The sequence below is a fragment of the Abramis brama genome, assembly GCF_963993115.1.
Source record: "Abramis brama genome assembly, chromosome: 6".
Lineage (NCBI taxonomy): Eukaryota > Metazoa > Chordata > Actinopteri > Cypriniformes > Leuciscidae > Abramis > Abramis brama.
Genome location: NC_139968.1, coordinates 18,243,858 through 18,257,239, shown reverse-complemented (window position 1 = coordinate 18,257,239; position 13,382 = coordinate 18,243,858). Strand labels below are relative to the sequence as shown.

Below are 13,382 nucleotides of genomic sequence, written 5' to 3'. Positions count from 1 at the left end.
TATGGCTCTCAAAAGAATAATATAATTACAATTCATCTCATGATTTCTTTTGAAAGGGTACCTATAATACCCCTTTTTACAAGATGTAAAATACTGTAAGTCTCTGATGTCCCCGAGTGTGTATGTGAAGTATAAGCTCAAAATACCCCACAGATCACTTTTATAGCATGTTAAAATGGACACTTTTTGGGGGTGAGCAAAAACGTGCCATTTTTTTGTGTGTCCCTTTAAAAGCAAATGAGCTGGTGCTCCTGGCCCCCTTTCAAGAAGAGGGCGGAGCTTCAACAGCTCATGCTCCGGAGTCAGGACACACTGAAAATGTCAGAAACTCTCAATAGCGATTTTCAGTTCGAACCGGAGTCGGACAATAATGCCTACAGAGACAGAGAATATATGCTGCATGGAGACAGAAGAGGTCGTTTAGTTTAATTACGGTTATAACTTATGCTGTCATCTTGCTTTTATCCACTATTAGTACTAGCCTGTTGTAGCGGACCCCGTCCAAATTATGGCCATAGCATTACTGATGAGTTTTATGAAGTTTATTGTACATCACACAAAAGATGAAGCGTCTGTTTCACTCCAGAAAATCACTGTAAGAACTGAATAAAGTACACAGTACAAGAAGTGCGCATTAAAGTCTTTTCCATAAACTCTCTATCTCTCCCTTGCATTATCATCAACATACACAGTGAATTACACAAAACACTTACAACTAACAGTAAACAAATAGAGTCTTTGTGCCTTTTCAGGGGTGCTTAATAAACTGGTAAACTTTCTATCTGAAAAACAACTCAGATAAACCGTAATTGAGTACGTGGTCTCTCATTTTCATTACTGCCGTGACCAGTATCGCTCCGGAGACTGTAAGCTGGATCACGAACCGTTAGTACAGATCAAGCGGCAACCTTCCGGTCTCTCTCTTGAATCCAACAGGAAAGTGACTTAAACTGCAAATCATCAACTGGCCGCTAGAGACAGGCTCCAAAAGAGAGTCAATCCCATAGACCACCCATGTTAAAATGCCCAATTTTACAGCAGAATTATTTATTTAGCAGGGGTCTATGGTAAATTACAGCAGAAAAAAAAATGTTCTTGAGTAACAACTTTTTAGCAAAACCTGTGTTTTGTATTGTCCCTTTGGATTGACCCTTGTTCATAAAGCAGTCTGGTGTAAAATGATTTGCGCAGACATAAACAAATTTAGTTATATGGGGGTGCATTACCTTCGAAAATTAAATTGCGCCCTCAGTGGCTTAGATGATGGGAGAAAATGAAGACTCTTATGTTCACGCTTGTTGAGGAAATGATCTATTTAGTGGTGAGACTGCAATGAACCAGACCCACTTGTCTTTGAAGTACTTTATTCTTGCAAAAAGGCCATTCACATACAGACTTCAGCGTTTCTGCTGCGAAGGGCAACCCCTCCTAGGGCCTTTTTAAACATCACTCACACGTCACACCTCACTCTGCTGTTTTCCTACTGTGTTCATTCAGAAGGACGATCTATACCATATAAGGACATTTTATTGTCTTATTCTCTTGGCCCAGAGAAAAAACTGTTTCTAAGAAATGGCAGGATGTCGAGTAGACATGTAACACCTTTTGTTGCAAACACACAGTACACAGTAATTTTCCACTAAGCTAATCTCTGTTATCATGCAAGCACATAGCCTACATTACATGAAGTAAAATTAATTGCCATAACAACACTTACATCCAACAACAGAACACCGGGATTGCTGAGACATTGTTGTCGCTACAGCTGCTCGAGCGTGGAGAAAATGGCAGATAGCGTACAACTCGCTGAGGGCAGAAACCATGGTAATACAGGACTGTCAGTCAGCGGCTGTGGGCGGGGCCTCAGCAGTGTGACATCACACTGCTCAGAGAATCAAAACGGCATAATGAGACTGCTTTTGTTTAATGGGGATTAGGGAGTTGGATGGATTTTTATCATTGTAGGGTGATTGTGTTCACACACTGCCAGCACACATTTATGTCCAAACAGTACACTATGTAAAAGTGGATTTTTCATAATACGTACCTGTAGCAACTCATAATGTAATAACAGCACACAATGTAAAAATTGCACATAATGTAATTATATTACATTATTATTGTAATAAAATGTTCATAATGTAATAATTTTCTCAAAACATAATAAAATCTTGAACTCATAATGTAATAACATTTTTTTATTACATTATAAACTCAACAAACACGTCATTTTTATAATTGTAATGGCTTTTTCCCTTACAGTACATACAAAAATAAAATAAAAATCTAACTCCAATCTTAAACCACCTGCGAAATGCAACAGATTTAAATATTCATGCAATTATTATCATTATTGTTGTTGTTGTTATTATTATTTAAAAACAAAACAAAGCATTGGTATTCCTTTACAATACATTTTAAAAATCTAAATCCAGTCTTAACCTGCTGTTGTAAAGTTTTTCTTCATCGAAGCAGAAACCAGGAGACGTTGGGATCACGTTCAAACAGAAGTATTCTTTATTGAGCGCGGCTGCGGATTCATCCAACAAAATCTAATCTAACATAACTTTACATGGTATTTTATAGGCATTTTAGGAGGAGGGACTTTTGGGGGTGGAGACAAATTCAAACAAAGCATGTAAATGAGTAAGGTAACACCCTAGACTGAGGGTCTGGCCAATCCTAATTCAATCAGCATAACAGTCTATTGCATTGCAAATTGCATAGACGAATCATTCGTGTGCTAATCTCATCAGTCTGAGTGATACTGGGACTCAAAGAGCCATTAAAGACAATAAGGAGAGAACAGGAATTGTAACTTTACTGAGCAGAATCATTATCTTACCCTTAAACGCTAAATACAATATTCTTTACCGTGATGTTTATGTAAGGAAGCATATTTGAAATAGATTCTTAAATTTGAATCCTTCACTGCCTACAAAATCCACCAGATTACTGATTCTACTACTACTACTAGCCTACTATACTACTATTACTACTACTAGTGGAGGAAATTCCAAATGAGGTGTTAAAGTCCTCACATCTTAGGCATATGCTTCTTGGTTTATTTAAATTCTGTTTTGACAACGGTATTGTTCCTTCTACATGGTATAAATCAATTATTAAACCTATTCCTAAATCAGCGAAAGATGACCCCCGCATACCTCTTAACTACAGAGGAATCAGTCTCTTAAGTACTGTTTATAAAATCTACTCTAGTATTTTAAATGCTAGATTAAGTAATTTTTACAGAGTATCTAGTAGATGAACAAAATGGATTTCGAAAACACAGGGTATGTATTGATCATATTTATATCATCTCAACAATTGTGAGAACTAGATTAACTGAAAACAAACCCACTTTTGTTTGTTTTGTGGACTTTAAAAAGGCTTTTGACTGGGTGAATAGGGATTTGTTAAGTTTGAAGCTTCTCCAGGCAGGGGTTGATGGGAAGTTTTACTGGGCATTAAAGTCCCTGTATGCAGCCTGTGTGGGATGTGTTCAGGTGAATGATGAGCAGACTGAGTGGTTTTGTATTCCCTTTGGTGTAAAACAGGGGGATATTTTGTCCCCAAGCCTGTTCTCTCTGTTCATAAATGATCTGGCTCTTGAAATTAAACATCTAAACTTAGGGGTGCGCCTAGACGGTGTCATTGTTGGTATTCTGCTCTATGCTGATGATGTAGCGTTACTGGCTGAAAATGAAGAGGATTTACAGAAAATGTTACATGTTTTACAAAATTGGTGCTGTAGATGGAGACTTGTTATAAATCAAGCAAAAACGCAAATTATGCACTTCAGGAAGGGTGTTACTCTACGAAGTACAAAAGTTTTTACTTTTGGTAATACCGTTCTTGAGTATGCAACCCAGTATAAATATTTAGGATTTGTATTTGATGAATTTATGTTGTTTGACAGAGGAGTTAAAATCCTAGCTGCTGCAGCCAGTAGAGCCCTGGGTTCTGTGATAAACAAGTTAAAAATCTGTAAAGATCTTGGATATGGTACATTCTCCCAGTTGTATGCTGCCTGTGTGTCCCCTGTGTTAAACTATTCTGCTGGTGTGTGGGGGGCTGTGCAGAGCCCAGCCTTGGACGCTGTAGAAAATCGAGCAATCCGCTGCTTCTTGGGAGTTCATAAGTTTGTCCCAGTGCTGGCAGCGCTGGGTGATATGGGCTGGGTTCCTGGATCAGTCCAAAGGAAATGTGAAATGGTTAGACTGTGAAATTGACTTATTAATCTGCCTGAAAATAGAGTAACAAAAAAAGGTTTTCTGTGGAGTAAGAATAAGTCCCCCTGGGCTGCAGAGCTCCAGACTGTTTTTGCTGATGTACAACTCCAGTACGTATTCTGTAATTATTTGCCCTGTAGCGTCAATAACATCAGATCCAATTTGATGTCAAATTTTAAACATAAATGGCTGATTGGGATTATGGCTAAGCCAAAGCTAAGGACTTACTTCCAAATTAAAGATGTATATGAAACAGAGTTGTATGTAAAGGCAAATTTGACAAGGAACCAACTATCTTTGGTGGCTCAGCTGCGAACTGGCATCCTTCCCTTGGCCTTAGAAACTGGTAGGTTCACTCAAACTCCTGAAGAGGATAGACTCTGTAGACTGTGTGAGTTAGGAGAGGTTGAAAATGAAACTCATTTTTTGTTATATTGCCCACGTTACGATGATTTTAGAAATGTATTATTTGGTGAATTGTTTGTTAAAAAGCCTGAAATGTTCTGGATTAGTGATGACGACAAGATGAAATGGTTGTTTAATTTTAATGTGTTTAAATTGGCTACTTTTGTTTGTAAAGCCTAGATGTGGCGGCAGACTTGTCTATTTAAATAAGTTCATGTATGTTGTGCCTACTGTCTGACAACTGTTTTTTTTGTTGGTGGTATTGGTGTCTTATAAGCCCACTGGGGCTGGGCATACAGTAAGACACAATAATAAAAACTATGCATTCATTCATTCATTCATTCATTCATTCATTCATTCATTCACTACTACTTTGAGTAGTAGTAGATTCAAGATGCAGACGTTCTGAAAGCAAGGGGTTTGTGAACTTTATTTTATAACCACTGTACATACATAACATTGTATGTACATTGTTGATATTTTTCAACATGCCCTTTGTTGTACATTCAGGCTCTGTTTTGCTGTAACTTTTATTAAAGTGAAGAAATGTTTGCTTAACTTGCACTCTTTGCTGCTGTTGGCTGAATAGATAGATATATGTTTTATCACACGCAAACACACACACTCTCTCTCTCTCTCTCTCTCTCTCTCTCTCTCTCTCTCTCTCTCTCTCTCTCACACACACACACACACACACACACACACACACACACACACACACACACACACACACACACACACAGGCACGCACACACACACACACACCTCATTGCTATATTGATACTGTGGGGTTTTCTTCACAACATTTTTACACAGTATTGGTATTTAACACTGTTTGCCATTAACAGAATGTATACCGTATGTATACAAGGAGTAGTAGTAGTAGTAGTAATAATAATAATAATAATAATAATAATAATAATAGTACTAGTCTGGTGGATTTTGTTGGCAGGTTAAGACTAGATTATTTTTTTTTTAAATGTACTGTAAAGGAATACCAATGCTTTATGTTTAATAAAAATATAATAATACAAATAATTGCGTGAATATTTAAATCTGTTGCATTTCACAGGTGGTTTAAGACTGGATTTAGATTTTTAAAAATGTACTGTAAGGGAATACTAAAAGCGTTTTAAAAGCTATAACTATTATGAAAATATGACATGTTTTTGGTGAGTTTATAATGTAATACATTTCTCATAATGTAAAAATTGTTATTACATTATGAGCTCAAGATTTTATAACGTTTTGAGAAAGTTATTATATATGAACATTTTATTTCAATAAAAATGTAATACTTATTACATTATGTGCAGTTTTTACATTATAAGTTGCTACATTGCCCTTTAAGTTAAACTCCTATATGTAAATAAATTGGGAGAAAATAGTTGAATGTCAATTTTATTTTTGTTAATAAATAAATACCAAACTCAGAGTAATAATTTGAAAGTTAAGCTTTATTCCAAAGCAGTGTTAACACAGAGTCATATTACTGTAACATAAGCAAGTAGATTGAAGTATCAAGCAAGTGTGTGTGTGTGTGTGTGTGCGTGTGTGTGTGTGTGCGTGTGTGCGTGTGTGTGTGTGTGTGTGTGTGTGTGTTGCTCCTGCAGCAGCATGTCTGTCCATCTTCATTCACATCTGTGGGATCATCAGATCTTAATACAGAAAACTATGATAAATGCAGAGTTACAGTGGGCATTATTGTTGTTTTAATCAGTTTACATGCACACAGAGACTTATGCACTAAAAATCATTACAGGGTCTTTATCCCATTCAAATTTTGCACCATAAAATCTATTGTGTTGCTATAAATCAAATGTGGATAGTAACATCATCAAAATGTTTCATAGTTTTTACCTCAGTGTTTTAATCCACAATTTCTTTCAATTTATGTCTTATTGACCTGAAGAAAATAGGGGGAAAAAAACAAAACAAAAAATAATTCAACAGGAATGTACAGTACCATTTAAAAGTTTGTGGTCTTTTTTCAATTATTATTCAGTAATGATGCATTAAATTTATCAAAAGTGACAGTAAAGATATTTCTAATGATAAAAAAGATTTTCTATTTCAAATAAATGCTGTTCTTTTGAACTTTCTATTCAGTAAAGCTGCCCGTAACTGACCCTTCATGAACTGAAACCTCAACAAAAGAGGTCTATAATATCAGATTAATTAGCAAGATGGTAAAGATGCAGCTGCAGGCAAACCTGGTGACCTCAACTAATTCACATATGAAAGTGCACAAACACATGTACTCACATGGTGTAATGTTCAGCTTCCCATCAGAACATGTCAAGATCAGAGATCTCCAATCCCAACTCCTCTCTCTATAATAATATTTACAGTAATGTTCACTCATTTTACCATGGGGTAAATAGAACTTTTTTGGGATGGCTTCTACATTGTGTCCTTCAAAAATCTCAGGTGTAATTTCGCATGGCTCTATGAAAGATGCAAATTACAACTGATTACACACAAAGTTCAAAACACTTAATGATGGGAGTGATTCAAGAGAATTATTTGGAAAAGAATGACTCACTCAGACATTTCGGAGGGGTCTGCCATTTCCCTTTCACACACTTATATCGCTGTTGCTCATTCAGCACATAGTAAGACTGGCAAGTGTACGATACCTCTGTGATCTCATTACCATTATAACCCGAGGGAGTATAGTCTCCATTTTCAACATAAGGAGGTGGTGGGCAGATCTTACCTAAACAAGTAACAGTTTCAGACATATTTCAGTTCATTTTATGCAGTGTTTTATACTGTCCCCTTAATCATTGTAACCGTTAATGAACATGAGTTGTTTGTAATATATATGAATAAAAAAAATAATAATACAGATAAAAAAAAAAAAATAAAATAAAAATTCACTCCCAGCTGATGTTTTTAGATATAGTCAATGTTTTACCCACTAGATAGTAAATGTGATTTTAGATTCATAACATTCTAGCTCACCCCTGCAGACAAAGGCTCCATTCCATTCTCCATTTTCACAGATCCATTCTCCTTCTGGAATTTCACTGTATGGCTCGATGCACTTGTATTTCAGAACTTCTTTATTGTCGTACTCCTCTTTCTCCTTTATCAGTGTCATAAAATTCTTGCGTGGTTTCTGACACTTTGCTAACGGAACAAGTAAATGCGTAATGTAAAATAGTGCCATACACATTATAACACATTTACTGCTTGAAAAACATGCCCAATATTTTTTAAAGAAAACATGTGGAGAGAGGCTGAGTGGAGTCAGATTTATTCTTTTAAATTTTACTCATTAATAACTGGATAAAGTCAGGTTTTACATTATACTTAGTGTCTCTGATACTTTATTTAAAAAGTTTCTTATTTTGTGAATTCCCTGAGGATTAACATGACCATTTTTAAACCACTGATCACTCTTTCTCTTGGCTTCAAGCAGATGAGAAGACTGCTTTATGGGAAGGACAGTTTAACATTAGATTATTATACTAATCTAGAGCAAAAGTGGCAAAACACTAATTCTGATTTCGCTGGGTCTTCAAATCAAATTGATTTAATAATAATTGTCATCACTACCACAAAATGTTATGTGGACTTCATGTTATTCCTCGATTGTCAAATATCTAAGAAGAATCTCTCTTCATTTTCACCTACAAAATTATTATTATTTTTTTTTTTACCAATCTGTAAGAAGGTTTAAAAGTCAGTTATCATCACAAATCAAAATCGTACCTTCACATGTTGATGTTTCTTCCCAAGTTCCATTGCGGCATAAAACTATATTCTCCCCCTTCATTAATAATGGTTTTCGGCATTCATATGTTACATTTGATCCATCTACATAAAATTCTCCAGGTTTAGATGTTATGAGTGCATTTTCCACCTTTGGAGGAATGCCACAATGCACACCCACTAAAAAAGAAATGTATGGAAATTCATGAACTCCAGTAAGACTGAGATTAACATTGTCAATAGATTATGTTGTCCACTATATGCTGTCGCTGCTCCTCACAAACATGCAATAAGAGTTTGAGAAGCTCACCCTCACAAACTGGTTTCTCCCATGTACCTCTGATACATGTAATGAAGCGTTGAGTTGATATGAACCCTGGATCACATTCCACTTCAGCAGTTCCATTAAGGCCTTGCTTTAGTTTTCCATGGTGAACACTGGGAAAAGCACCACATTCTTCCTCCCCTGTAAAGACAGAAAACAGGAAGCACATTTCAGTACACTATCATTCGTCTAACACCTGAGACTGACAATAATAAAACTCACGGATGCACCGAGGTTCTTCAGACCAAGAGCCTTTGCTGCATGTCACTGAATTCCACCAGTTCCCAGTGAAGGGTTTATAACCCGGATTACAGGAGTAAAGGATTTCTTCCTCATTTCTTTGTGTGAACCCGTGTTCCACGGATAGATCACCGCACGATTTCTGCTTTGCTGCGAAAACAGTTTCAAAACTTGTCACAAAATTCTGATTACATGTGTTTTTATGAATTATCATTGTGCTGATATATAATGATTTGATTGAATATTGAAAAAGTTCCAGTATCTGTATATGTAACTGTATCATACCAGTGCATTGTTGTTTGCCTGTCCATTCAGTCTGGGAATTACAGGTGATTTGTACAGGCTGCTCTGGTTCAAACCCAGGACGACATTTATATTGTATTCTTGAATTGATGTTGTAGTGTGTTCTCTGATCTCCCACAATCTCTGCATTTGGGATGTTTGGTGCTGCACACATTTCTTCTGTAAAACAAAAATATCATCATTCTAATTTGAATTCATAATATATGCACAAATTGTAAGATTTAATATCAGCCCATACCACGACACAGTGGTTTTGGTGTCCATCCGTCTCGTGTGCATGTGGCCTCTGCTGCTGTTTTAACATATCTATCCGTGCAATAGTAATTTTTTTTTGCTCCCAATTTCTTATCTCCCGAGAAGTAATATCCTGGCCTATACATACCAGTATGGTCATGTGGAACTTCACATCTAATTTCTGAAACAAGATTTACATTATTTTAAGAACATGCATTAAGTTCAGCACTAAATGCAGAAGTGTTTCTCTATAATCTTACCCGCACAAACAGGCTCATAATCCCACTGCCCATTCTCTTGACATGTAAATGAGTTGATGGTTTCTTTTGTTCGAAAGATCCAGTATTTTTCAGTGCAGGTGATCTCCACACTTTCTCCAGCTCTGAAAATAGTTTTTCCCTCTGGGTTGATCTTTTTTACTCCGAATGTGGTTGACTTAAGCTCACAAGTTACTTCTGTACAAGACATAATTAAGAGATAAAACAACAAAAAAATCTGTGGATTTGCATGTTGTGTCTTTTGCAAGAGACAATCCTGACAATTAAAAAAAAAAAAAATCCTATAATGGAAAAATAACATTCTACTTTTCCATGAATAGAGTGTTGTATTGGAAGCACATTTTCTATTTTAAAAACCTTTATAAATATTTGCTAAACTATTATCTGAAAATCAAACTAGCATGAAAAGTATAGTTTCAAATATCTGTATTACCCCCTAAGTTCTTTACCCTCTCCACAATCCAAATTATAAAACATTCACACTATTTCGAAATAATCAGATAAATTGATAATCATACTAGTAAGTAGTTATTAGCTCATTTTGTAGTTAAATAAATATTCTAATTTCTCACGTTTTACAAATATTGGTGTGTTGACTGTATTCATCAAGCCCACACTTTTTTTGTAAAAAAAAAAAAAAAATCAAACTAAGATCAAACTAATATTTTATTGAATGTATGTATGGACCATTTTTCATTAACTAAATACTTGCAATTTTGTTTGGGATTTTTTTCAAAGGTTAATAGCTATCTAATTTTAGAATGTTTAAGTGTGACAATACATATTTTTTTGCGTAATGAAACCTATATGGGTAGAAGGATTTTATTTCCCTTTTGAATTCTTTATTATTATGTAAAATAATGGTATATTACCATCACATTCTGGGTTCAGAGTCCAGCCAAATTTAGCACATCTGGGGATTCCCTCTCTAGGTTTGAACCCTTGTAAACATCTGTATTTTAATATGGCATCTTTCTGGTATTCTTGCATTTTCTCAACAACATCACCATTTGGTATATCTGGTGCTGTGCATGTTATCACTGTGTGAAAAGCAAGGGAAAGAGGAATAGTTAAATTGGTGAAATCTGTGATCATTGGTGAAGATACAAACAAATAAACAGTGTTATGAACCTTTGCACTCTGGAACGGGGTGACTCCATTCGCCCGTATCTGTGCAGTGAATGTCACTACTTCCGTCTATCTTTTTGTCATTAGATACACACTCAAAGTGAATAACATCACCATAGCCTCCCTCCTCTGTGTTGCCCGATGCAATCACATCCCCATCTGTGCGAATGGCTGGACATGTCACAGCTAGGCAATAAAATATTACAATAAATTAAAAATAAAATAACCAACAAACCAATCACTCAACAAATTATTTGAGTTATTATTTTAGTTATAATTCACTATAGTTCCGAAGTTTATGACTGAGAGAAAATCAAAAGAAATCAAAAATATCAAAAAAGACAAAAGACAAAAAAGAAAAATAGTTACTGAAGAAAGCGTACCTTCACAGATAGGGAGAGTATTGTCCCATCCTTGAGCTCTGCAGGTACGCTGATTGATTCTGCTTGTCATTTCAAACCTGTGAACACAAGTACAAGTGCACACTTTTTACAAGTACAAGGAGTGCTAAACTGAAAAGGACAGTATGCATGTCATACAAGAGAATATAAAGCATAAAGCACATTTACCCTTTCTTGCAAGTATACACCACTGTTGCTCCAAAAACAAACTCAGATCCTGATATAAGACTAAAATCACCATTTGCTGTGTCCCCAGGGTGACTGCATTTTTTCTCTGCAGAAATCAAACAAGTTTTACTCTGCATTGTAACATTGATTTAATAACCAAAAATGATGTGGTCATTGGTGATGTGGAAGTGATCATTTTCTCACTTGCACATGGTCGCTCAATGGATGTCTTCCACTCTCCTTTTTCACATTTTAATCTGTACATTCCAGTAAAACCTGTCGTGCAGCTCAGCCTCAATGTTTCACCATCATCGTATAACTCTTTCGCAGCTGGTTCTGTGTTTTCATATTTATTAGCCGCTATACGACATTCTGAGAAACACAAACAAATGTTACACAAAGACGTAACTGTCATGTAAATGCTGAAATACATGCACAACGAATCAAAACAGTCTCTAAATCTACAGTTTGGGAAGTGCATATAATATAACATTTATATTCAAGTCAATAAAATCTAAATTAAAAAGACATTCAAATAAATAACAACAACAAAAAATCACTTGCCTTGACATCGAACACAATTTAAGGAAAACAACCAAAAGACGAAGCCGAGGAGTTTTACAGGAACTCTCATTTTGATCTCAATTCACAAGTATCTTTGTTGGTCTGTCTCTGATACTCTTGTCTGCTTGGGGATCAACAAGTTAATCATTTATCAAAGTCAAAGAGAGGTTTTTCTTACACCGGACCACTCTGTGCACAAGCAATTTTTCCTGTAAATGAAGAAAAAAAAAAGAAAAAAGAAAAAACGTATCTGATGCGTATTTGTCATTTAGACACACCAAAAGCAAAGTTATTTTAGAGAAGTCAGACTTCTTGAGTCATATTTATGCAACATATGAACATGAAGCACAGGGCAGGTTCCAAAATAATTGCCATGTTCGAATCTGAACTCTGTAGCTTAATCTGTTTATGTTTTTAAGATTCACAACACTTTCAAACTTTTAAATATTGCAATAGTACATTGCAAAATGAATATGTAACTGCCATTGCCAAATGTGTCCAGAAGAATTGAGCAATCTATTGAACTGATTAAAAAAAAAGAAAAGAGTATGACACTTAAAGTATTCAACATTTTTGTTTTCTCTTAAGGCTAGATGATACATTATACCTTATACCTCCTCCTGTCACATTACAAAAAAAATAAATAATAATAATAATAATTTTGGAAATGTAAAAGCTGGATGTCATTTACTGGATCTTACTAGACTTTTGGTAAACACAGAATTGTTAAACTCAAAGGTCTTTATTTGCAAATAGCTGTCATGTGATAACAGATTCTTGGAAAATAATGAATATGTTTTTTTTCCCCAAGAAATATTGAGAAAAAAAAAAAAAAAAAAAACAGTTCTTAGCCTTCAGAAATTGTTGACTGTGAACATAAATATCAAACTAAATATAAGGAGTTGATTTATTTCCTGAGGTTTGTGATTTTTGAAACCCTGTTACCAGAATTTGAGACATGTTTATATACTAAAAACTCTGAATTGAATAGAATATTTCACATCAATAAGCATTACATAAACGTCAAAATTAAAAGCTTGGTTTGTAGTGACTGATAAACCTATTTTTATTTTTGTAGGGATTAAATAACTTGATTAACAGAGTCGAAGGTTTAGCTTACTGATTGCACTCAACACTATGTTTGTAACATAAATAAATAAATAAATAAATAAATAAATAAATAAATAAATGGAATGCGATTATTGGTCTTGTTCATGTTGTAGAAAGCATCCAAATTATGACACAATTTTAACCTTTTTTCTCCCCTCAAAATACTGGGTAACTGCTAAATATCTACTTCCAGAATCCCTTAATCAACTGCACCACCAAGTGGTCCCTGTAAAGTAAAAATTTATGGTTGTATTTATTATTTTAAATTATACAC

At 35.1% G+C, this 13,382-nt stretch overlaps 1 protein-coding gene across 3 annotated transcripts; it reads right to left on the bottom strand.

Moving 5' to 3' along the window:
* Positions 1 to 6,076: 6,076 nt before the first annotated feature.
* Positions 6,077 to 12,401, bottom strand: LOC311085002 (complement factor H-like). 3 transcript variants are annotated; one of them, XM_084117379.1, is made up of 17 exons: positions 11,999 to 12,401; positions 11,639 to 11,806; positions 11,435 to 11,540; positions 11,249 to 11,325; positions 10,869 to 11,051; positions 10,610 to 10,777; positions 9,720 to 9,914; positions 9,464 to 9,640; positions 9,208 to 9,384; positions 8,905 to 9,072; positions 8,668 to 8,823; positions 8,358 to 8,537; positions 7,605 to 7,772; positions 7,183 to 7,356; positions 6,903 to 7,085; positions 6,498 to 6,543; positions 6,077 to 6,295 (listed from the first exon to the last, which is right to left on the bottom strand). In XM_084117379.1, the coding sequence occupies exons 1-16, from the start codon at positions 12,066 to 12,068 to the stop codon at positions 6,536 to 6,538; spliced, it is 2,358 nt and encodes a 785-aa protein (XP_083973505.1). In that variant the 5' UTR covers positions 12,069 to 12,401; the 3' UTR covers positions 6,077 to 6,295; positions 6,498 to 6,535. The 3 variants fall into 3 exon arrangements, with proteins under 3 accessions (XP_083973505.1, XP_083973506.1, XP_083973507.1); XM_084117380.1 differs by having other exon boundaries at positions 6,077 to 6,278; XM_084117381.1 differs by having other exon boundaries at positions 6,077 to 6,309; positions 11,999 to 12,378.
* Between the last annotated feature and the right edge of the window lie 981 nt (positions 12,402 to 13,382).

Excerpts from the sequence above, each read along its gene's own strand:
- LOC311085002 (XM_084117379.1), bottom strand. The coding sequence starts at position 12,068 with ATGAGAGTTCCTGTAAAACTCCTCGGCTTCGTCTTTTGGTTGTTTTCC. Across the intron at positions 9,073-9,207 it reads AGGCAAACAACAATGCACTG|CAAAGCAGAAATCGTGCGGT; the intron begins GTATGATACAGT and ends CTGTTTTCGCAG. Across the intron at positions 7,086-7,182 it reads GACCCCTCCGAAATGTCTGA|AGCCATGCGAAATTACACCT; the intron begins GTGAGTCATTCT and ends CATCTTTCATAG.